This window comes from Balaenoptera acutorostrata, chromosome 11 (genome assembly GCF_949987535.1).
Source record: "Balaenoptera acutorostrata chromosome 11, mBalAcu1.1, whole genome shotgun sequence".
NCBI lineage: Eukaryota > Metazoa > Chordata > Mammalia > Artiodactyla > Balaenopteridae > Balaenoptera > Balaenoptera acutorostrata.
The window spans coordinates 6813023-6838136 of NC_080074.1; the positions used below are offsets into that span (position 1 = coordinate 6813023).

Below are 25114 nucleotides of genomic sequence, written 5' to 3' on the forward strand. Positions count from 1 at the left end.
GAACGCCGGAAGCCGCTAGTTGCTCCGTAGCGGCCGAAGGGGCGGGCTCGAGGGCCGGGGGACGGTAAACTGCTCGCGGCTCGCGCGGCGGTGCAAGATGGCGGACATCTCCCTGGACGAGCTCATCCGGAAGCGAGGGGCTGCGGCGAAGGGGCGGTGAGCGGCCTTTTCTCCTTTCGGGGTTCACGGCCCGAGTCTTAGCGGGGCTCGGGGCGGAGAAGGGAACGGTCTGGGCGCGACGCGGAGGGCCGTCTGCGCCCGCCCCCTGCCACAGCCGCGCTCCCCATTGGCCCGGCCGCCGCCGCCGCCGCGGGCCCGGCCGCCCGGCTGCCCACTGGCTGCAGGCGCCGTCGCTCTGGCGGGCCGGGGGTAGGCCGGTGGGACCGCTGACGGCGGAGGGGCTGGACTGCGGGGCTTGTGGGAGCGGCCCGAGGGGCGCCTCGCGGGGGGCGGAGCTGCGGTTGCGGAGGGGACGCGCTGCTTGCGGCCCGGAGGGTCTCTCCGGCGCAGCCCTTCGTTTGAGGAGCCGGGCGCTGCTCCACGGTCTCAGCGCGGCCTCAGAGTTAGGACGACTGGAGTTGCGCGGGGAAGTGACTTGCTCAGACTCTGCCCGTCTGTTAGTGCCGAAACCGAGACCCACACCCAGACCTTTAATTTCCAAATCTTGCGCCTGGCTCCCCTCTAACACTCGACTCCCTTTGTGCGGCATTTCAGGTTCTCTAAGCGCTTTGCTGCCCAGGCGGTCTCATTTGCTCTTTTCGCAATCCTGTTGGCCCGCTCTTAATGTTTTCCCCGTTTTCCAGATGAGGAGCTGGAGGCGGAGTGACTTGCCCGAAGCCACGGAGAGCTGAGATGGGTGCCCAGTGCACTTTATCAGCTGGCTGAGTTGGCCTCAGGCTTGGGCAGAAAAACAGGTGGGACGGGGCTGGAGGCCGGCCGTTTCTCGATGGTTCGCAGAGAAGACTGTTCTGTATCTGGGTGAGGAGTCGCGGGGGTGGTTCACAGTTAGGTGCTCCAGACTTCCGCTGGACCCTCAAATGTTGTGAGTCATTTCCAGCCTTTGTGTGCTCCAGTTCACCTGTATGAAAGAGTGGGAACTTCGGCCAGTAGTTTTTTAGCACGCGTTAAATTAGTTCAGATGATCTTGTAAACAGCCAGGCTGTAAAGGTAGATGTAGTTTTCTCAGATAGTCATTCACTCAGCAGACGTGAATTTATTAACACTGCCTGCGTGCCTGTGGCTCGAAAATGGATTCTTTTACTCTCTGAAAGGTATCCCCCCACCCTCACCTCTGCACACATAGCCACTGCCACTGTGCCCGCCACCACGGAATTCACCAGCCAGCACTTCACCTGGCTTCTGGTTCATGACAGGCACCCAGCATTAGTTTTCTCTACCATTACGTGTGAGTAGTTGTCTGCTAGGTCTTCCCTCTAGTAACTGGTGTGGAATTGGTGCTGGGTCCTCGGGCCACTTCTGAGGCCGTCCAGGTTTCACAGGTTTGCTCAACAGCTGCTGAAGGAGCCAGCTTCCCAGGACCTGCGCTTCCTGCAGTCCCTCCCCTCAGTTCCTGACTGCAGGCGGTCTGTACTTTTTTGGTGTTGATGCGTGCAGAGGCTTGTGTTGGGCATTGGGTGAGCGTGCAGGGAAGGGAGGATGTGTGGACCCCTGGGAAGAGCAGAGACTGTGCAGCCAGGCGGACCTGGTCCCTTGGCAAGCCCCATTGTTGGGTTCTGTGCCTCCCTGGCCAGGTGACTTCTGAGCTGGGCAGTTTCCTCATTTGTAATAATGGTTCCTGGTATGTGGTTGAGAGAATTAAATGAGAATGTAAGAATGTATATTTTAAAGTTTGTACCAGATAGTAAGGGTTTAGCAGGTGACTTTAAAGGAGTAGAAGCCCAAATCCCTCCCCCCAGGGGACATAATAGCTAAGCATTGGGGTCCTAGAGTCAGACTGCCAAGTTTCAATCCCTGCTTCTCCCACTTTCCATATGATCTTATGAAAGTTACTTAACCACTTCATGCCTCTCTTCCCTTATCTATAAAACATGGATAATATTCGCTTCATTAGGTATTGTCAGGACTAAGTCAATCAATGTATCTAAAGTACATCAAAAAGCATCTGATGGGTACTGAGTGCCCAATAGATGTTAGTTGTCATCATCGTTACTGAAGGCTTTTAAGTACAGAAGTAACATCCAGTCTTCAGTGTGAGAATATTGCTTTGCTTTTATGTGAAGATTGGATTGGGGGAAGTGCAGGCCAAGAGACAGTGTAGAAGAAACTGGACTGCATGCTGTGTTTGGGTTAAACCTGCTGGAAACTCCATTTTTAGTTTGCTTGCACAGCCAGCAAAGGGAAAAACTAGATGGGGTGGGGAGGGAGTCCCCATCAAGAACTGAAAGGTCTGAACAAATTTCAGTGAACAAATGTCATTTCCTACAGTAAACAAATGGCTATTTTACATGCTTCCTAGAAGAAATCACCTTACTGGAAACTTTGGTTTAATGTAGCATGGTTGTCCCAGGAAGAACTTTGTGCTTAATAATTTAGGAAGAAAGAACCTATGACCATCTCAGAAAACTTCTTTCCTCTTCTTAGTGGAAATAGCAAAGGACTGAGCCCGTGGAAGTGTAAATAACCCCTTTTCACAGGTCGTGGAATGTGCTTGTTCTTCAGAGCAGCCACTCTGTTTTGTGTTCATCGCATTGTGTAAGTCAAGAAGGGTGTCATTATCATCGTTATTACCTGGCCCCAAGTTAATCATCAAAAGGTTCCTTGATTAATATGAAATTAGAGAAAGGGGGGAATGATTTTATGGTACTTCATCCAGGCCATGGTGAGGTGCTCTCCTTCCCCACACACAGCACATCTCTAGTGGCTCCAGTTGTTCAAGACCCATAGATGAGTCTTCCCAGGGCAGCACTGGGCACCAGCTGCAGCGTGGGCCTGCCACTCTTGTCGATTTCTTCCTTTAGATTTGAGAGTATCACTGATTTGGTTAGTCAAATCATCCCGTCTTTGGTTTGCTCAGTTCACCCCTCACAGGATAGCTATCTGTCACTCCCTCCATGTAGTTACATGAAGGTGACACGGCAGCCTTAGTGGGGAAGTTGGGCCTTGAGTGTGCTGGAGGTGAGCAGCTCTGGGCCAGATGCATATGTGAGAGTCCTTGGAGCCATGGGGAGAGGAGGTAGGGAACTTTCGAGTTCCGGCCAGGGCTCTGGTCGTGGTACTCACTGCTGGTTTCCTTATTGAAATAAGGTAAAGGAAATTAGATCTGAAACAAAGAGGAGGGAAATGAGTTGTTACATTAGCTTAGAAGGGAAGAATTATAATTTTAAATGGAACATCTGCACAAGACTCTCTTGGAGGGTAAGGGGATCGTGTCTTGTTTTTCCTTGTGTCTCTAAAGCACATAGTTCAGACCCTCAGTAATTGTTAGAACGAAACTGTTTTCTCCCTAAGATGACCTCAACACACACGTTCTAACCCAGAGACCCCCATGGATTAAAACCCACTTTAGAGTAGTCCAGGGTCCCCCTTGTGGGCCCGAATCCTTTGGACTGGACATCTGTCCAGAGCCAGCTGCCACTCTGCTCTCCACAGGTAGATCCAAGAGGCTGAGGCATTCCTAGCCTCAGACAGACCCTCCCTGGTCATGTGTATGCCAGGCTCCAGTAGGGGACTGGGGGAGGGGGCTCAGGCTCCAGAGGGTGTTTGCCCTCTCGCCCACACCACTCTTCCTAGGACCTGGTGGCGTACCTGGTGAGTGTCTGGAAGCAGTGTACAGTTGCACTGTTTCAGGTGTGATGGGGCCAGGCAGTTAAGAGACTTGCTCAAAACCTCCCTCTCTCCCCCTCCCGAACATTTACTGAGGCCAAAAGTGCAGAATGTGTTTCGGGAACATCAGATAGTCTGCCGTGGGAGGTGAGGCTGCAGGCAGTGGGGGCCAGACTAGTGGTTCCACTGAGGGGTTGGGCTTTGTTAGGGAGCTCTTAGCAGTTCTTGGAGCAGGAGGATAACATAACTGGTTCTATGTTTTAGAGACCTGCTTCTAGCAGGAATGTTTATTTGAAAAATTCCTGATGACTAATGCCTGCCATATAAGCAGTACTGCTGCCTGCTGGGATGAATGGCTGTCTTTTCATGCAGGGAGAGGAGCAATGATTATAAAAAGCCTGAACACTGAAACCCCCTAAAGCTGCTTATGAAAGGAGTTGAAAGAATTGGTGTAACCAGGGAACTGAATATATGGAATTGAGGGAAAGTAGCTTACTTGTGCTCTTAGTCCACAACTGTATCACCTCCCTCCCCGAAATGTACCTTTTGTGCTGTTCAAATAGATAAAAATACCAGCACGGGACATCTTGGTGGTCTTTCTTGCTAGACAAGCAGTATGGTGTGTGGGTCTCTGGTGGGTACACTGTCCGCCAGCCTCAGTGTGTGTGCTCACCCTCTCGTCACTAGAGGGTACGCTATATCCCTGGATGTGACTGGAGTCCTAATTTTTTCCTTAGCTTGGGGACAGTATTCACCCTTCCTTAACTCCTCGAGTCCTGTTCTTTATTTTTGACCCACGCTTGATTTATTGGTATTTTAACTAGGTATAGTGAAGTTCAAATCCAGCCTTCACCATTATAGCTCTGCTATTTGGGATAGTTACTCTCCTTGAATCTCAGTTTCCTCATCTATAAAAGGTGGATAATATCCTAATTCTCAGAGTTGTGAGGGTTAAAGGAGGTGGGTCAAAGTTTATGGATCTGTAGTAAGTGCTCAAAACTGTTAGTTGAGAGTGCCTTCTTTGTAAAATATTTCATAAACCCTGGTAGCCAATTGCCCCTTGTGTGGCCATGGCAGACATTGCTTATCAACCATAGACTTCTGTGAATTCTCAATGCAACACTTCAAACAGCCATTACAGATTATCAGAGAAGGGAAATTGTTGAGGAATATGAATAAATTAAGGTTGCAGAAGCCTAATCTCCCCCGCCCCTCCTTCTGCAAAGGTTTACTGGTCAGACCCAATTGGAATGAACCAGAAAACTTTTGAATCTGCCCCTTTCTTCATTCTCTGTTCAAGGATATGAATTTTGTTTTCAAGAATCTCATTGTTGGGACTTCCCTGGTGGCGCATTGGTTAAGAATCCACCTGCCAATGCAGGGGACACGGGTTCGAGCCCTGGTCCGGGAAGATCCCACATGCCGCGGAGCAACTAAGCCCGTGCACCACAACTACTGAGCCTGCGCTCTAGAGCCTGTGAGCCACAACTACTGAGCCCATGTGCCACAACTACTGAAGCCCACGCTCTGCAACTAGAGAAAGCCCGCACGCAGCAACGAGGACCCAACGCAGCCAAAAACAAATAAATAAAATAAATTTTTTTAAAAAAAAGAGATAACCTGATAATCCTACATCCATTTTAAAAAAAAATCTCATTGTTCCTTTAATTATTCAAAATAGTTGCTTTCAGTAGCTTTTTCTTTTTTCCTTTTTTTCTTGGCAATAATGTTTAATTGCTTGAATGACTGGTGAAATTGGGTAACTTGACTTTTTGAAAGCATAATGCCATTGGGTCTAGATTTGCCCAATTTTATGGTATTGTAAAATCAAGGTGTATCGCACGATAAGATCATCCCATCTCCTGTAGTTATAAAGATCAGGAACCTTTGGTAGGGGTACCCTAGTGATGGGAGGAGGTGGGATTTGGAGAAGACAGATGAAGATAGGAAATCTTCATTCAGGAGGCCAGGCTCAAGTTTGGGTTAGATGTGTCTGACCTCCACTGTGTGGTGGACCTGGTCATCAATGAAGTATTCCACTGTCAGTGTTTATGCAGCCTGCTTCCCTTTGTAATGTCCACTCAGTCGGAGACCAGCTGCTTTCTCTTCCAGGAGGCCTTTCCTGAAGCTCCTGCAGCTCGGCAAGGTCCTTGTGGGTCCCACTTTTGGAGTAAGGGCCAGAGTGGCCCTGTGCCATGGCTGTGTTGGTGCCCCTCTCTCAGCTGGGAGAGCGATTGGTGGCCAGGATCCCAGCAGGGCACTGGACCAGTTGGTGAGGGCTGGGTGGAGGACTGGCCTTGCAGGGGCAGTCTTCTCCAGGAGAAGCCCTTCCAGGGCAGCCACCCCTTCTCCCATCTTACCTCCCCCGGGGCTTGGAGTAGGAAAGAGAGAAGCTTGGAATCTGTTATAATGGAAAGAGTCTGGAGTCTGGGGTCCAGTCCCAGCCATGCCAGTAGCTCTTTGATTTGGTTTCTCCTCTGTAAAATGGAAGTGATGGCAGGTAATCTCAGAGATTGTGAACCTAAAAGGAGAATGTAAGTTAGTAGCCCTGTAGGGTCCCTGACATAGCTCTTTGAGCCTTTGTCATTCCCCTGGGGCAGTGTTGACATAGGGGAGGAGTTGTAGGATGTACCCCCTGGGAAGCTCTTAATCCTGTGGATGATGCAGGCTTGTAAACAAATCATTGTGATGCTGCGTGGTAGGTGCTTTAATAGAAGCTTTGTTCAGTGCTTTGAGGGCTCCAAGGAGAGAGCCTTCAGCTGTGGAAGTTATATGGGAGAAGTGAAGGAATGCTCTTGAGGGTGGGGAAATGGGGAAAACTTAAACGCCTCCTCAGCTCCGCCCTCCCGCTCTGCGAGAGCAAAGAAGCTACAAGCTGTGGGTTGTAGGGGGCGCTCTCCACATTTGGTCTGCCTAGGGTGCCTTTTGACACTACTCTTTCCAGAAACCCTGGGCTACCTCTAAGCCCTCCCACAGCCCCACAGACTTTGTTTTGTTTTGTTTTTAACATCTTTATTGGAGTAGTATTGCTTTACAATGTTCTGTTTCTGCTGTACAACAAAGCTGTACATATACATGTATCCCCATATTCCCTCTCTCTTGCGTCTCCCTCCCACCCTCCCTATCCCACCCCTCTAGGTGGTCACAGAGCACCGAGCTGATCTCCCTGTGCTATGCGGCTGATTTCCACTAGCTATCTGGTTTACATTTGGTAGTGTATATATTTCATGCCACTCTCTCACTTTGTCCCAGCTTACCCTTCCCCCTCCCCGTGTCCTCAAGTCCATTCTTTTTTTTTTTTTTTTTTTTTTAAATCATTTTTTTTTTTAATTTTATTTATTTATTTATTTATTTATTTATTTTTGGCTGTGCTGGGTCTTCGGTTCGTGCGAGGGCTTTCTCCAGTTGCGGCAAGTGGGGGCCACTCTTCATCGCGGTGCGGGGACCGCTCTTCATCGCGGTGCGCGGGCCTCTCACTATCGCGGCCCCTCCCGTTGCGGGGCACAGGCTCCAGACGCGCAGGCTCAGCAGCTGTGGCTCACGGGCCCAGCTGCTCCGTGGCATGTGGGATCTTCCCAGACCAGGGCTCGAACCCGTGTCTCCTGCATTAGCAGGCAGATTCTCAACCACTGCGCCACCAGGGAAGCCCTCAAGTCCATTCTTTACGTCTGTGTGTTTATTCCTGTCCTGCCCCTAGGTTCATCAGAACCATTGTTTTTTTTTTATAAATTTATTTTATTTATTTATTTATTTATTTATTTAGGCTGCGTTGGGTCTTTGTTGCTGCGCTCAGGCTTTCTCTAGTTGCGGCAAGCGGGGGCTACTCTTCTTTGCATTGCACAGGCTTCTCACTGCGGTGGCTTCTCTTGTTGAGGAGCACAGGCTTTAGGCGTGCGGGCTTCAGTAGTTGTGCCTCATGGGCTCTAGAGTGCAGGCTCAGTAGTTGTGGCGCACGGGCTTCGTTGCTCCGCGGCATGTGGGATCTTCCTGGACCAGGGCTCGAACCCGTGTCCCCTGCATTGGCAGGCGGATTCTTAACCACTGTGCCACCGGGGGAAGTCCCTGTTTTATTTTTTAGATTCCATATATATGTGTTAGCATACGGTATTTGTTTTTCTCTTTGTGACTTACTTCACTCTATATGACAGACTCTAGGTCCATCCACCTCACTACAAATAACTCAATTTCGGTTTTTGGGTTTTTTTTAATATATATACATTTATTTATTTATTTATGGCTGCATTGGGTCTTCGTTGCTGCACGCAGGCTTTCTCTAGTTGCGGCGAGCGGGGGCTACTCTTCGTTGCAGTGTGCGTGCTTCTCATTGCGGTGGCTTCTCTTGTTGCGGAGCACAGGGTCTAGGCTCGCAGCTTCAGTAGTTGTGGCACGCAGGCTCAGTAGTTGTGGCTCACGGGCTCTAGAGCGCAAGCTCAGTAGTTGTGGTGCACAGACTTAGTTGCTCCATGGCATGTGGAATCTTCCCGGACCAGGGATCGAATCAGTGTCCCTTGCATTGGCAGGCAGATTCTTAACCACTGTGCCACCAGGGAAGTCCCCTCAGTCTCCCAGAGTCTCTACATCAGAAAATAGAGCAAGGATGGACAAGCAGTCCCACCTACCCACCTTAAACCTAATCTGATTGATTCTGTAAATGACCCCTTCCACTCTCTCTTCCACCTGTTTTTGTTGTTGTTGTTTTTAAATATTTAGTTATTTATTTATTTGGTTGCTCCACATCCTAGTTGTGGTATGCGGGATCTTCATTGATGCGTGTGAGATCCTTCTTTAGTTTTGGCCTGTGGGATCTTTTTTTTAGTTGTGGCATGTGAGACCTAGTTCCCTGACCAGGGATCAAATCCGGACCCCCTGCATTGGGGGTGCGGAGTCTTAACCACTGGACCACCAGGGAAGTCCCTTCCACCTGTTTTTTGTATAAACCCACCGGAAAGTACTTAAATCCTAATTTGCCATTTTTCAAAGAAAAATGACATTATGCATCACTGCCTTAGGTCGGGCTCTGGCATAGTAGTGGCAGCAGGTGTATTTCCACTATGCTTAGAATAACAAGATGAAGGTCCAGGTTTTCTTTTATTGGTGCCAGGAAGACTCATCTTTGGTTGCACTCCTCCTGTTAGCAGAGGAGCTGGTGGACAGTCTCACTCCAGCTGGTTGAGGAAGAAAGAGGCAGTAGGAGAACCCAGTGGCTTGCCCACTATGAAGGATGCCTCCTGGGAGGCCTGCACAGTGATGTGGGACATGGTATAGGAACTTGTTCATTCAGTAGTTTTGCCTTCTAACTCCAGGTCAGAGATTTTCAACACTGCTGTTCTCCAGGATCACCTGTTGAGTGAAAAATGCATATGCCCAGGCCTTCACCCAGATTTTGGACTCAGTAGCTCTGGGGTGGGGTTTAGAGAGCTGTATTTTTTTGTTAGTTTTCTTTCTTTTTTTTTTAGAGCTATCTATATTTTTAAGAAGCTCTTTAGATGTTTCTGATACTGAGCCAGGGCTCAGCAACACTTAACAAAGCACAGGGCGGTGAATCAGGAATGAGCCCCATCCACCACTTCCCTCCCAGTCCAGGGTAGGGAGAGAAAGGAAGAACACGAAGGATAATAGACACAAAGGAGGGCTGGTCTGGAAGAATCAGAGAGGGTTTCCCAAAGAGGAGGCGTAGGAGTTGGTGTCCCCAGGCAGGGCGCCTGCCGCAGGACTGTTTGTGTGGCTGGAAGCCTTATGGTGGGGTGGGCAGAAGCCCACAGATCCCAGAGAGGACTTCCAGGATTGTACTAGAAACGTCTTCTGTTTCCTCGCAAGCCATTAGAAGAGCCAACGAAGGAGCCCCAGCAGAGAATGGGGCTTGTTTTATGGAGCTTCGTTCCTTTCCAGTTTTAACAGTTTCTGGATTGACATTTTTGTTGTTGCAGATTGTGATAAGTATATATTTGGTCTTTGTCCTGGCACACAGTTTCTAAAACGCTTGGAATTTCCTGAGTGATAAGGGTGATAGGAGCATCTTTTGTTCTAATGAGGCAACTCTTGGTGGGCCCCTAGAGAGCTTCAGGACAGGGGCTGGTCACCAGAAAGACCTAGGCATGATTAGCCTGTTGGAACTTGCAGCTCCACCCCACTCCCCACCCTGGACCTCCAGGGAGAAAAGAGGGGCTAGAGATTGAGCTTATCATCAGTAGCCAGTGATTTGATCAATTATGGTAATGGAACCTCCATAGAAACCCCTATACAATTGAGTTTGGAGAAACTTTGGGTTGGTGAACACATCCATGTGCCAGGAGGGTGGTGTTGCCATACCCCTTCCCTGTACTTTGCCTTACACATCTCTTCTGTTTGGCTGTTCTTGAATTGTATCCTTTGTAATAAACTGGTAATAATAAGTAAACTGTTTTCCTCAGTCCTATGAGCTATTCTAGCAAATTATGTAACTTGAGGGGGGGGGTCGTGTGAACCCTCCATTTATAGCCCGTCGATCAGATGAACAGGAAGCCCAGGACTTGGAATTGACCTCTGACTTGAGGGCAGTCTTGTGGGACTGAGCCTTTAACCTGTGGAGTCTGTGCCAACTCTAGGTAGGTAGTGTCAGAATTGAGCTGTCAGGCACCCAGTTGGTGTCTAGAGACTTAGAGAATTAGTTGGCGTGAGGAAGAAACCTACACATTTGGAGTCAGAGTGTTGTGAATAGAAACAGTTCAGAGTGATTATTTTTCTTTCTACCAAGTCTTTATATCTTAGTCTGTTAGTCCTCTGGCTCCAAGCCAGACCCATGTGTTGGCTTTCTTGGTTCCAGCCCAGTGGGGGGTATCTGCCTGCCCTGGAGGCAGGAGGCTGCCAGAGGCCAGCTGGGCACCCGTTGTTAATCACTTAAGTTCTGTAAGCTTGTTTCTTCTACTGTAAAATGGGCATAATCCCGCTTCACAGGGCGCTGAGAGTGCTGATTGAGAGCAAGGATGTGGAAGCACTTTGGAAACTGAAGTTGCTCTTCAGGTGTGTGGGGTTATGATGTCTGGGAGATATGCTTATTTTATGTGATATTGTTTGGAGGTGTCTATCATAGTGTCTAAAAACACCTGGTCTGGGGAGCAAAAACAGTTTTACCTAGTGATAGAAACCAGCAGGCCCTCCTTCCTAACTTTGTTTACAATGCAGAGTTAAAAGTCATAAAACTACGAAAGAAGTCTCTATTAATTGTTTCCTCTGACAAGGAGCAGCTTTCTGGTTTCTCCAGGACTTCCTCTGTTTCCGGTATTACCATGGCTCTACTTCCACAGCCTGCTGTTGATATCCAGATCCTCTTAATGTTGCAGTTTTTATTTGCAGGCTCAATGCCAGACCAGGAGTTGGAGGTGTCCGATCTCGTGTTGGGATCCAACAGAGCCTTCTCGGCCAGCCAGCACGCACAGCCACCTTCCAGCAGAGATTTGATGCTCGGCAGAAGATTGGCCTCTCAGATGCCCGGCTCAAGCTGGGAGTCAAGGATGCCCGGGAAAAGCTTTTGCAGAAAGATGCCCGGTTCCGGATCAAAGGGAAAGTGCAAGATGCCAGAGAGATGCTGAATTCCCGCAAGCAGCAGAGCACGGTGCCCCAGAAGCCCCACCAGGTGGCTGATGCCCGGGAGAAGATCAGCTTGAAGCGGAATTCCCCTGCTGCCTTCATGAGCCCACCCATCGGGACAGTGACCCCTGCTCTGAAGCTCACTAAAACCATCCAGGTAGGTTGTGGCTCCTGTCACAAATTCCTGGAAACCAGTAACAGCTGTAGTTTCAGGCAGGGACCAAGGACCAGGAGTGTTTAGGCAAAATGACAGTTCCCCCAGCTGTTTGTATAGTAACCATATGAGGAAGGCAAGATATCATCTCACTTTTCTGTAAAAGAAAAGGGTGGGGGGTAGTCCAGAGAAATTAAGTGATTTTCTAAGTGAGATAGTAGTAGAGGGAAGTGAGAGGAAAGAACAAAACATTTGTTGAGCTCGTGCTGTGTGGCAGGCACTTAACATTTATTCCTCACTGCAACCATGGACTATTACCCCAGTTTTATAAAAGAAGAATCTCAGTCTCAGAGATGTGAGTAATTGTGCACAGTTACACAACTGGTCAGTGGGAGGGAGGACCAGGATAGAAGCCCAATCAGACCTGGCTCTTAGTGCAGGGTCTTGGCCACCTGCACAGCTGCCGCCCCAAAGGGAATGGAAACAATATCATTTAATCTTCTCAGCAACTTTGGTAAAAGGAACAGCAGCAGCAGTGAACATTTATTAAGCCAGGTTCATTGAGCCCTGCAAATGCGTTGTCACATGATCTCTGGGATGATGAGTCTTCCTGTCGCTTTCCTGCTTTGGACATAAGGCACTCTTGTAGGGCCTTTTACCATAGGCCAAAACTGAGTGCCCACCATATTTTAAGTTAAGTGATCCTCTCCTCATAAAGAGAACACATGCAGGCCCTGTGGGATGAATTGTGACCACTGGGTATTTCTAGGTTCCGCAGCAGAAGGCCATGGCGCCGACTCATGCCCATCCTGCTGGAATGAGGATCAACGTCGTCAATAACCACCAGGCCAAACAGGTGGACTGCGTGTGTGTGTATACACACGTGTGTGGTTTTGTTTGTTTAAATTTTTTAATGTTTATTTATTTATTTTGCCTGTGCTGGGACTTAGTTGAGGCATGCGGACTTCTTAGTTGTGACGTGCAGACTCTTAGTTGCAGCATGCGGACTTCTTAGTTGCGGCATGCATGCAGGATCTAGCTTTCCGACCAGGGATCAAACCCAGGCCCCCTGCGTTGGGAGCACAGAGTCTTACCTCTTACCCACTGGACCGCCAGGGAAGTCCCCCACACTTGTGTGTTTTGATGTGGCCTTCCAAGTGGATTAACTGAGGCCTGGCCCAAGGTTCCAATTTGAAGAGTTGGAGGAGGGATTAATTACATTTGACACTTTTTGCAGTGTATGAGTTTTAAAAAGAAATTTCTTCAATGCATAGGGGGAGAGAGGCAAATTGAAAGTTTTTTGTTTTTTTTTTTTTAATAAAAGTAGTATGTGCTTATACAGAAATTTTGCAAAACAGAGAAAGGTTAAGGAGGGGAAAAAAAGTCCTCACGCTCTGGCTCTCTACAGCCAACCCCTGTTGAAATTCTGCCCTGGTTCCTTCCTGTGGTGTGTGGGTGTGTGTGTGTGTGATTATTATTTATTTAATGCATAGTTGTAGTTGTGATTATGTTATTATCCAGTTTCATGTTGTTTTGTTTTCACTTTATAACTCAAGCGTTTTTCTGTGTTTCACATTTACTGTAAACATTTTAATAACTGCTTGATCCATTGAGTTGACATTTGAGTTTATTTCAACCATTTTCCTGTAATTTTCACTGTTAGAAATCCTTCTATGAACATCTTGGAGGAAAAAAGCTCTTTATAGAGTTTGGGTTTATTTCTATAGGCCAGATTGCCCGGCACAGACTTTGTAAGCCAAAGGATATAAACAGACATTTTAGGGGCCCTTGATAGGTATCTACAAGGTACCCACTTGTAGAAAGGTACTTCTAATGTATCTGGAATTGCAGCACTTTCATTGGGCCCTTGGGGGCAGGGAGGCATGCCAGGACTTGAGCCCCAGTCTCCCAGACCAGTTTCCCCAGGCACTCCCCCTGCACCCACTTCTCCCCCCACCTCACTTACTCCAGCCCTCATCTCCCTGTTGTCCTTACTCCAAATGTCTGTTGAGAGCCTGCATACCACGTTAGCTTATATTTCTTTATTTTCAGAATTTATATGACCTGGATGAAGACGATGATGTTATAGCTCCCATTCCTAGTAAACAGATGACATTTGCAGCCTCAGGCAGCTTTCTCCACCACGTGGTATGACATCTTACCTTCTTGCTACACTCTGGGTGTGTCTGATCAGGTTCATGGGAGAGGTGGTGGAGAGTAGGGCCTTTCAATTCAGAAATATTTCTTCATTGGGGTCATGAGATTATCAGAACCGGAACTAGTCCACCCTCTGGCTTTTATAAATGCTGAGACCAGCAGTGTGTCCACTGACTTGTTCAAGATCCCACAGATAGTGAAGTGCAGAGCTGCAGCTCCCAATTGCTGTGTCTGAGTCACTGCAGGGGAAATATGAGTGATCCCACAGAACAGAATCACATTTTATTTCCTTTGTGGCAGGACATTCTGCCTGGTCCCCTTCCTTCCATGGTCAGCAGCTCTGGCTCCATTCTTGAGTCTGGATTCCCTTGGTTAGTGTGTTAGCAAGAATAAACTGAGCCTTGCCTGAAGGCTCCACCAGGTGCAGCCTGCATGCCGGGAAAGCTTGATGGACTAGGATGCTGAGATGCCGTGCAGAGAAGGAAAGGAAGTCGTTTCTCGGAGTATCAGGGACCTCTGAACATCGTGCTCAGCTCAGTGCACGCGGCCAAATGACACATAGGGAGGCGAGTGGGTGCCCAGGCTAAGTGCCTTTGTTTGGTCTTCAGAGACCCAAAGACTCAGTTTTGGTCACTGCACTGAATATGTGGACTAATTTCCTGCTTACCATGGAAGCTCTTAACGTGATGTGTGAAGCTGAATGATGCCAGTTTGTTACAAAGGGGCTGGGCCTTTCCTAACTCAGTTAGTGGCTAACCCTAATTGGAAAAAACCCTGTGTTTGTATTAACTTACTTAAGACTTCCTTTCCTTCCCACCTTGTGAGATGGGTACTGTTCTTACCCCTATTTTACGGATGAGGAATTAGGCACAGAGAGGTGAAATAAATCTGCTCAGCTTGTAAGTAGTGGATCGAGGATTTAAGCCTAAGCAGTCTGGCTCCCAGGCTACGTGTTTAACCACTACACTCACTGGCTCTTGAGACTCAGAAAACAGCTGGAGAAATGTGGGATCCAGCATGAATCTAGATTCACCTGGATTGGGAGAAGCTGGTGAATTGACCCTGTCCCATCATCTTCCTGTCTGGCTGCTGCATTCCTCCTTTTTCCTAAGTCGACAAGGCCACCTGCCACTTCTGCCTCATGCATTTTTTTTCCTCAGACACATTAAAACCAGGGAGTTCATTGGTTTATATTTCCAAGGGGTCACATCCGCAGTTAGGGGTAACAGGGGAGGGAGGGAGGGAGCTGTTTCTGCTGCTTGGCACATGCTGACTCTGCCAGCACGTCCCTGACAGTCTGGGAGCTGAGGAGGCAGGGCTACACATGGTTCCTCTCTGCAGAACAGGGACCAAAAAGCTGGGAGTCCGGGCCTTCTTAAGAGTGAGTTCCTATTCCCAGCCAGCCCATCGTGATAGAAGCGTATCTAGGAGTGAACTTGACCCCAAGCTTTTGGTCTCTAACTCCAAGTTGTAGGGTTTTTATAAAGTCTAAATGATACGGGTGAGCCTGTGGCTCCTGTTCAGGACGGCGTGGAAGCTTCTTGGAAAGGGCTTCCCGCGCTGGAAAGTGGCTTCTGTGAACACACGTGCAGGCTGCTTTTCTCTCCTCCTGCCCCTTGCTGGCAGCTGGCACCTTTCTGGCTTTAGATCGATAATGGAACTGGGGAGGTGGGGGAGGCCTTGAGATACTTGAGCCCCCTGAGGTGTCTGGGTCCCTAGCTTTTCAGATTCCTCTCTTCCTCTTTGTTTAGGCTGGGGTGAGCAGTTCCAAGCTTTCCATGTCCAAGGCCCTTCCTCTCACCAAAGTGGTTCAGAACGATGCATACACAGCTCCTGCTCTCCCCTCCTCTGTTCGAACTAAAGCCTTGACCAGCATGTCCCGGACATTAGTGAACAAGGAGGATCCCCCCAAAGAGCTGCCGCCCGCTGAGGTGAGGTGAAGGTGAAGGAGTGGAAGTGACCACGCTAGTTGAGAGTTAGCCTGTGCTGGGTGGGCAGTGTGCTGTGTGCATCCTGTTGGGTCCTCATAGTGCCTCTGTGAGGTAGGTGTTGCCGCCCCCGTTTTACAAATGAGCAAACCAAGATCCAGTGGCCCCTGCCCTCAGAGAGCTCACAGGCAAATAGGGAAAACAGAGCTGCAGACAGCACTGTGCCTGGTGATACAACAGAGGGCTGCCAGGAGCACTGAGGAAAGAGCATCTAATTCAACTGGACAGATACAGGAAGGCTTTAAGGAGAAAGTGCCATCTGAGCCTGGCGGGTCTTGAAACATGAATGGCATTCCAGGCAGAGGCTCGGGCCTGAAAGGGCCTGGCGTATTTGGGAAATGATAAGAGGTTCCATTCCCTAGCATAGGGTGATGGCATGATTAGAGGGGCCCAGTTGTGACAGGCTCTCCATGGGGGTTTCCTCTGGGCCTTCCTGGTCGTTTGCCTGAAGTGAGCTCTGCTGTTCACTGACTTCCGGTAATGTTCTTTTGTCTGTGGCAGCCTGTCCTCAGCCCTTTGGAAGGCACCAAGATGACCGTGAATAATCTGCACCCTCGAGTCACCGAGGAGGACATTGTTGTGAGTACTGTGGCCGGCCAGAATTTCAAATCTCAGGCCACTTCTGTTTCAAGGGTCCCCAAGAGCACCGCCCGGTTAGCTGATTCTCTAAGAGGACTCACAGGACTTAGCATAGAGTTGTATCAGGGCTAAGATTCATTACAGGATACAAAGCAAAATCAACAGAGGGAAAATGTTCGTGAGGCAAAGGCTGGAGGAAAGCAGACTCCAACTTCTGGAGTCCTCTCCCATTGGAGTCACACAGGATACACTTTATTCCCCCAGCAGTTGGTTGTAATGACACGTGTGAAACCAGGGAAGCTCATTAGCGACTCAGTGCCCAGGGTTTTTATCAGGGACGAGTCATGTAGGCACCCTCTGCCTAACACCAAAATTCCAGACTCGGAAGGAAAGCAAGTGTTTAGCATAAACCACATTGTCGGCACAAACAATTTAGGCTCAGTACGCCACTCTTATCAGTTAGGGTGATGGGAGCCCTCCCAGAGTCCAAGTTCCCAGATGCCAGCCGAGGGCCAACCTTGGAAGCAGACCTTCCAAAGGAGAGCAGTCAGGCCAGATATGTAACCCTTTCCCTCACAGCTTCTAAACCAGAGCCAGGGGAACTCCCTGGCGGTCCAGTGGTTAGGACTTGGCACTTTCACTGCCGGGGCCTGGGTTCAGTCCCTGGTCGGGGAACTAAGATCCTGTAAGCCATGCAGTGTGGCCCCCCCCCCCAAAAAACTAAAACAAAAAAACCAGAGCCAGGTGCCCAACCTAAATCTCAGGGCCAGGGAATTGTGCTAGAATGGGATCATTTAGTCCCACTGTGCAAAATCCAGTGGTTCATATTTTCCTGAGTCTTTGGAATTTCTTCCTCCTTTAGGGGTTTTCATGATAGCGCCAAAGTAAAAGGAATGAGATGGATTGGTGTTACCTGGTGGTTGGCCCTCTGGATTGCCCTTCTGGTCATCCTGTCCCACCCTTGGCAGTCATAGGCAAAACCCAATTCAGGTACCTAGTGAAGGGTGGCCCAGAGTTAGCCAGGACTTTTCAACCTCATTTTCATTCAGGCACCAGTAAGACAGTTAAAGAATCCAGGTGCCCTTTTCACTCAACTGTTAGATCACAGAATGAATGCAGCTGGACTCCAGCCTCTCCCTGCAGCTGAGTCCCAGGTTCTGTAACAGCCCACACTGGCCGCCACGTTTGTTAATGGTTTTAATTGTGAAACATGAGTGCTAGGTGATCACTGTGTGAACGGTGCACATGAGAATGGAAATTGTCGCCTACTTTGTATAAGACTTGACAAATTAGAAAGAAAGCAATTTTTTCCTGATTATAAAAGTAATAATAGCTGTTATTTATTGAGTAATTATAGCTATTATTATTTATATACTTACTGTGTGGCAGGCATTTTGTATGCAGGATCTTTGAAATTACAGAGGAATGAAAAACGAATTACCTGTAATGATTACTACTCATAGTAAACTGCCAATAATCATAGTGAACTGCCAATAATAGTCATTCTCACCTCTTTTCTACCCAAATAGGTAATGTTAAAAGAAAAACTAATAGAGTTAGAATCACACTTAGTATTCAGTTCCGTATCTTGGTTTTGATATGTAGCATTTTCCCTTTTATCATTAGAAACAAATCATTTCAACGACCTTTTCGTAAATCTTCTTTTTGTCCCCATAACCACCTTGTGAAGGCAGTTGCAGGTGAAGAAATGGCTTGGGTGCTAGTTGGCCTTTGCAGTCTGTATCCATACTGGGTTCCCTCTCTGGCCTCAGTCTGTGAATTGAGGAGGGATTGGAGTTGGAATAAATGATGATGATGACACAGGTGTACAAAGCACTGCCTTGAAAATGATTTCAGTTGAAACTCCTCAGTCTAGCCAAACCAGGATGATTGGTCACCCTGCATAGAACTCCAGAATTTGTGTTTCTGATTCCCAGGTGATATATTAGCCACTGTCTTTGATGAGCCTATATGTCTGTCCATTCTCAGTACAGACACTCTTGACAGAAATCCCGTATTCCATAACTATTACCCTTGTTGAGGAAGTGGGCACTGAGGCAGGAGGATTTTGGGGGTGACTTGGAGTCACAGGGACTCCAAGGCTTGTAAGCCCAGACTCAGTGCTCACTGCCAGAACAGCTGTTCCCCTCATCTGGTCCCAGGTTGAGGCCTGTGGATGTCCCAGGACCACCTCAAACAGAGCCTCCCTGAAATCTTGGCTACTGGGCATATGCAGTCAGAGCACGGCCACCAGTCAGCCCAGAGCCCTGTCTGGGGCGTGTGAATGGCAGGCAGGGAGGATGACTGCCCAGAATCCTCCCCCAACCCTAACTAACCCTTCTTGTTCTTCGCAGGAGCTTTTTTGTGTTTGTGGAGCCCTGAAGCGAGCTCGGCTGGTCCATCCTGGGGTAGCAGAGGTGGTCTTTGTGAAGAAGGACGATGCCATCACCGCATATAAGAAGTATAACAACCGGTGTCTCGATGGTAAGTCAGGGAGAAAGCAGCCACCTCACCTTGCTGCTCCTCACTGCTCACAGCAGGCCTCCGGAGGAAGCCTTCCTCTGAGATGGCTGGGTGGACCTCCTGGTGCGTTAAACCCTCCGGGGCCACCTATGTACTAAGAGCAAGCAGAGATGTTATGTTTTTAATTGAAGTATAGTTGATTTACAATGTTAGTTTCAGATGTACAGCACAGTGATCCAGAGATAGATACACACACACACACACACAAACACACACACACATTCTTTTTCAGATTCTTTTCCCATATAGGTCATTACAAAATATTGAGTATAGTGCTATACAGTAGATCCTTGTTGGTTATCTCAGCCTCTGCTTTTGTATGGGATTATTTAATCCGTTCACATTTTATGTGGCTTTCTTTTGCATTATATGAAAATCTAATGCAGCATTTTAGTTCTTTTAATGATTTTTTTCCACTATATTTTTTGAGTCACTTTCTTTTCTTTTCTTTTTTTTTTAATTTATTTATTTTTATTTTTGGCTGTGTTGGGTCTTCATTTCTGTGTGAGGGCTCTCTCTAGCTGCAGCAAGCGGGGGCCACTCTTCATCGCGGTGCACGGGCCTCTCACCGTCGCGGCCCCTCCTGCTGCGGAGCACAGGCTCCAGACGTGTAGGCTCAGCAGTTGTGGCTCACGGGCCTAGTTGCTCCGCGGCATGTGGGATCTTCCCAGACCAGGGCTCGAACCCGTGTCCCCTGCATCGGCAGGCAGACTCTCAACCTTTGCACCACCAGGGAAGCCCTGAGTCACTTTCTTAATGGTTGCTCAGGGTTTACAGTATACATTGTAGGTTATCAGAATCTATTTCAGATTAGTATTAACACAGTTGCAGTGAGATTTAGAAATATCACTCCTATAGGGCTCTATTCCCTCTTCCCCTTTTTTTGTGCTGTTATTGTTACACTTATCACATGCTATATAAAGTGGGAATCCAGTACTTGTAAGGTTAATCCTTCATGGACAAAGTAGAATCTGAACATACACTTTGAATCTTTTTTTCACTTAATTTTATACCGTAAGCATTTTCCCTTACTACTCGCTTCACAAACAAGTTTGGATTGCTTCATGCTGAGTCCACTCTCTCCCTTACTTTGACTCTGATCTCCTGCATGAAGCTAGTAGCTCTGTTGCCACTTGGCTGCTTGGTGCCATCACTGGCAAGGTTTCATGGACCTCATAACCCTGGGGTTTCCTTAGTCTCTGGGCTTTGCCGAAATCTGACAGCCCCATCCCTGGCTGTGCAGCCAGAGCTGCCAGTGGTGCATGCTTTGACTCCTGGTGATGAAAATGGCAGTCCCTGTCCTTTTGTGTGAGGAGCTGAAGTCTCATGGCAGAGCCTTTTCTTTTTTCAGGGCAACCGATGAAATGCAACCTCCACATGAATGGGAACGTTATCACCTCAGACCAGCCCATCCTGCTGTAAGTTCCAAAGGTGGGGTGCTGGGGACCAGGAGGAGCTTTTCTGCTTGCTTACTCTGCATGATCATCTCTCTGTTCTGAGGGGTAAAGTGCCTGTATCACTGCTCCATTCCATTTCCTCTGCTCTGATAGGCAGCCAATCAGGAAGCTTAAATTTGTACAAAGTGGCTTGTCACATCATTTCTGCAGGGGATTGACCCCACAGGGGCTAACTTTAAGACCTCGTTCCCAGCCTTATAATTTAGAAACACCTGAGAAGAGAGTGGCGAGCAGGCCAGTTGTGTCCCTCTTTGCACAACTGTGTGTGCATTGTCCAGGTGAGCGGAAAACCCTGCCTCATGATTGACTCTGGGGGACAGTGCTGGGTGCTACCCCTTGTTTTGTTACATACCCAGGCATACATTGCCTGGTCCAGCACTGAGGACTTTTTGAAGCCTGAGATGCAGAAAATGTCTAGACTGACATTCAGGAGGAAGTCCTTTTGTAGACAAGGATGCAGAGACCCAGGGAGGATGTTAGCCTTGCCGAGGTGGGAGGGGTAGTGTGGGGCAGGCCTGAAATAGACTTTGAAATACCGAAAGACGGCACTTTGAACCCTGGATATTGCGTTGTGTGACTTACATAAGTTTCTTAAACTGTGTTCCAGGATTAAGTTGTATTCTGAAAAATGTGCGTTTTATGACCTAGTGAGTTTGGGAACCACTGGGCTAAACCCAGTTAAATCTACAAGACTTCTCAGAATGTGTAATATGCCGATGTGTGTTTGACCATCCCTGAGGGACATGCAGTGTTTCCTAAACTTAGAACCCCAGATCATAGCAGACTGCATCTCAATTTTCTCATCATCAAATTTAAAAAATGATAGGTTTGCTATAAGAAATGGAGTAAAAGGGTATGGAAAGCATTATGTTTGGTGCCCAGCTTTTAAGAGATCCTCAGCTAATGGTGGGACCACTCTCTACCTAAGGGAAACCCACAAGGACTTTGACTTTTCTCTGCTCTCTACAGACGGCTGAGCGACAGCCCCTCAGTGAAAAAGGAGAGTGAGCTGCCTCGCAGGGTGAATTCTGCCGCCTCATCCAACCCTCCTGCCGAAGTGGACCCTGACACCATCCTGAAGGCACTTTTCAAGTCCTCAGGGGCCTCTGTGACCACACAGCCCACAGAATTCAAAATCAAACTTTGAGCGGGGGAGCGAGACAGCCAGAAGCGGGGGCAGAGGAGGGTGGCTCTGTTTCCCAAAACAAAGATTGTGACCTATGGGCCGTTGGACTGGAGGCCCCTGAGCGTGGGAAGGGTCGCTGGGGGTAGAGAGCTTCCTCACTGGATGGTACCCGCCTTTCTGTGTTGTGTTCTACCCTGTGCCCTTCTGTATGTTAACATTTCCTGTAGTATGTTTCTTCTCTCTTCGCCTCATCACCAAGGTAAGCTTGTGTTGCTCAGAGTGTCTCCCCCTAAACTCAGCCCTGAATTGTTTTTTTCAATCTGGAAATGGTGCCCTGAATTCTTTGGGTGGCCTTCTTGTGGCCCCGTGGAATGCAGGGCAGGGGCTGTTTGAAGGACACTGCTTTCTTCAGGGGTGAGGGTTTGACTCCCCTTTCTCTTTTTTAAACTTTTCAAAGTGGGGAATGGAAGCCCCTGCCATCCTAATAGGAACCAGGTCAGCTCAAGAGCTCTGCCGCTCACTCTCTTGGTCAGTGGAGGTGGCCTAGGTGGGGATCAGGTCACAGGCCCCTTGTCCTCTCACCGCAGTTGGCTCCAGACCAGGGTGGTCTGGAGAGGACCCTGTGGCAAGGGCAGGGTGAGACTTGCTCTGCTAGGAAGAGTGCGCCGCTGGCTCTTGGTTTGGGGGACCCGTACTGTCTCAGTCAACCTAGAGTAGATTCTTGAGTTCACGCCCCCTCTTCCCTTGAGTTGTGCCGCGTGCGCCACCCCAGCTCTCTTGGCTTTCTGGGTGTCACTGCTGGGAGGGGCTTGCATCGTTAGCCTCCCATTTCTCACTCAGTACCGCATTGTCACACCCTGGTTTTGGTGCAAATGCCAGCTCTCTGCTGGTTGGGTGTTCAAAGGGTCTGCCTCCCGTTCTGTGACTCTGTGGGTCTGGGGGGTTATTTGAATAAGAGTTGTTGACTTACTCCTAGATTTTTTCTTCTGGCCTCAGGTACACGTACAGGACAATAGTTAGGGATGCTGAGATTCGGCAGATATCCAGCAGCCACCAGGGGGCACTGCTCCACTATTGTGAGGGACCCATCCATCCCTGACGGGAGGGTATTTTCCTGCCTTGGCCTTCGGGGTAGGGGAGCGGTGGGTGGTGGGGAGGGAGTTGAGAGAGCAAAGCAGCCTTTCCAGGCAAGCTGGTGTGTTGTTCCCTCAGCATGGTTCCAGGCATTTGGGGCAAACCTGTAGAACCTGGGGCAGCCCCAGAATATACCAGCACAGCATTGCTCCAGTGACATTCATTCTCCGTTTCCTGCCGGTTTGTTGGGACTGTAAAGGGAATCCAGCCTAGCAGAGCTGGCGTGTTTTGGGGAGCGGGATTCTGAGAGGGCTACAAATCAGTAGCAGGTGGTATGAAAGGCACAAGCCTAGAAAGTATAAAGGGGACCTGAGACACTAAGAATCTCTCATGACCTACTTGGGGCCGGTCCAATGAAGAAAAACCTGGAAACTCGTTTCCACAGAGTGAAATCTGTCAAGCAGGGGGGACCCAGGGTTTGAACTGAGCTCAGTCCTCCAGGTCTGAGGTTGCCCAGGCCTGGGAAGTCCAAGGAATCTGCCTGATGGTGCTCCACTTTCCAGTACTTTAAATAAGGCTGCTTTCATTCCCTTCTCCCCCTTTGAATGGGTGCAAACTTAGTTCTCTTCAGCAGCTGGAAGACATGCCTCTTACACTTTCCCCTCCTTGGCCCCAGAGAGTGTCCATAAGACACTAGGACCTGGTTTCGCAGGTACTGGAGACAGATCACTGCGCGGACTCTGCTTTTGGTAGGGACGGTGCGTATCCCGACTGCACGGCTTTATCCTCCTGTCTCCCCTCCAGTACCACGCCAGGCTGCTCTGCTTACCACAGGGTTCCAGCGAGCCCGCCTGCAGCCGCCTGCCACCTGGGCCCTGTCCTCTGGCTGGCCATATGGTACATTGCAGGGCAGAGCCTGTTTGCCCCGCTGTTCTACAGGATGTCATCGTGGGAGACAGAAGAGAAGGTGGTAGGCCAATCCTTGTGTCCTTTGCCTCGCACTCCCCTGCATTCCCCATCTGTGTCTCTTGTGTTCAAAAGGAGAGGAAGAGGCATTAAGGGATGGAGGAGACTATGTGTTACCCATTTCTGAATAAACATTTGTTATTCCTATTTTTGAGCTGTCATTTCTTAAAAGATTATGCTAAGAGGCCTCATGGAATTTGGCACAAGAAAACGAGGATTTGCCTCTGCTTTACAGCTCACCAGCTATGACCTTGGGACAGTTGTTCCCAGGACTCGCTGAGCTGCAGTCTCCACAGCTGAGAGAATGTGAGCATCAATGTCTTGGAAACACCTGGCAGAGGAACTCAGTACCTTCTGGGCCTAAAGTACCTCACTGTGTATTAAGCATGGTCAGCTCCAACATAGAGTTAGGTCTGTTCATAGGGAACAGGGGAGCCTTTGCCTTGAAGTTACACTTATGGGTGAAATTTACTTCTTAGATCAACTATGCATTAGAAAAAAAATTATACACATAAAATTTATCATCTTAACTATTTTTAAGTGTACAGTTCAGTGGTATTAAATACATTCACATTGCTGTACAACCATCACCACCATCCACCTGCAGAGCTTTTTCATCTTGTAGAGCTGAAACTCTCTCCATTAAACACCAGCTCCTCATTCTTCTTCCGAGATCCTCCCCTGCCCCTGGCAATTACTCTTCTGTTTTCTGCCTTTATGATTTTGACTCCTCACGTAAGTGGAGTCATACAGTATTTGTCGTCTTGTGACTGGCTAATTTCACTTAGCATAATGTCCTAAGGTTCATCCATGTTGTAGCATGTGTCAGAATTTCCTTTTTAAGGTTGAGTAATATTCCACTGTATGTATGCACCACATTTTGCTTATCCGTTCATCTGTTGGACACTTGGGTTGCTTCTATGTTTTAGCTGTTGTGAATAATACTATGAACATGGGTGTACAAATATCTCTTCAAAACCTTCAAGACCCTGCTTTCAATTCTTTGGATATATACCCAGAAGTGGAATTGCTGGATCATGCGGCAGTTCTGTTTTTAATATTTTGAATCACCATTCTGATTTCCACAGTGCCTGCACCATTTTACATTCCTATATGGGAAGATGGGATGGACGTACTTATCCCTATCCTTTCCACTAAATACAACCCTGGATATTTTATATAAAACATAAGACTGGAAGGTGGAGGGAAGAAAGACTGGCTGGGGACCTTGGGACCCAATGAATGACTGGCATTGAGTTCCCTGGGTTTTCTTTTTGCTTCATAATAAGCCAAGCTGGGTGCTGGAGAAGCAGACCAACAACCAAAAAACCCAAGTGAGGACCAGAAAGGGGTTAGCTTAACAAGACGGAAAGAAAACTCTAGTGAAACACCACAGGAAGAACTGCAGCCCCACCTTCACCAGTAAATGCCAAGTTGGGTCTTAGACTTCCAATCCTTGCTAGGCTGTACTGGGGGCACCCCCAAATCTCTGCAGGGGTGGGGTCAAGAGAAGGCCAGATAGGGAGCTGGGACTTTAAGTTGGTGTCCGTGGAGGCCACTTGAGGAGAAATGGGGCACCCCAGCCCCTCCCAACCAGGGTATTAGCAGAGGTGGTGGGATGATGGAGCGCACTGCCACCCACACCTGGCAGTAATGAAGCAGTGCCTTTTCATGCCCATCAGAGGAGGTGTGCTGTAACAAGATTTAAATAAAATCCAGAGTCTTCTTAACATAATAACCT

General features: G+C 48.5%; 1 protein-coding gene across 4 annotated transcripts; it reads left to right on the plus strand.

Moving 5' to 3' along the window:
- On the plus strand, positions 1-23520 carry POLDIP3 (DNA polymerase delta interacting protein 3). 4 transcript variants are annotated; one of them, XM_007189145.3, is made up of 9 exons: positions 1-156; positions 11116-11506; positions 12273-12359; positions 13556-13651; positions 15412-15591; positions 16150-16227; positions 18582-18711; positions 20102-20168; positions 21177-23520. In XM_007189145.3, exons 1-9 carry the CDS (start codon positions 98-100, stop codon positions 21352-21354), a joined length of 1266 nt encoding a protein of 421 aa, XP_007189207.1. In that variant the 5' UTR covers positions 1-97; the 3' UTR covers positions 21355-23520. The 4 variants fall into 4 exon arrangements, with proteins under 4 accessions (XP_007189207.1, XP_057412698.1, XP_007189209.1 ...); XM_057556715.1 differs by having other exon boundaries at positions 20102-20181; positions 21177-21292; XM_007189147.2 differs by lacking the exon at positions 15412-15591.
- The last annotated feature ends 1594 nt before the right edge of the window (positions 23521-25114 follow it).

Bases quoted from the DNA above. Each gene is read 5' to 3' on its own strand.
- POLDIP3 (XM_007189145.3), top strand. From the start codon at position 98: ATGGCGGACATCTCCCTGGACGAGCTCATCCGGAAGCGAGGGGCTGCG. The intron at 11,507-12,272 runs GTAGGTTGTGGC...GGGTATTTCTAG, and splicing joins AGCTCACTAAAACCATCCAG to GTTCCGCAGCAGAAGGCCAT. The intron at 15,592-16,149 runs GTGAGGTGAAGG...TGTCTGTGGCAG, and splicing joins AAGAGCTGCCGCCCGCTGAG to CCTGTCCTCAGCCCTTTGGA.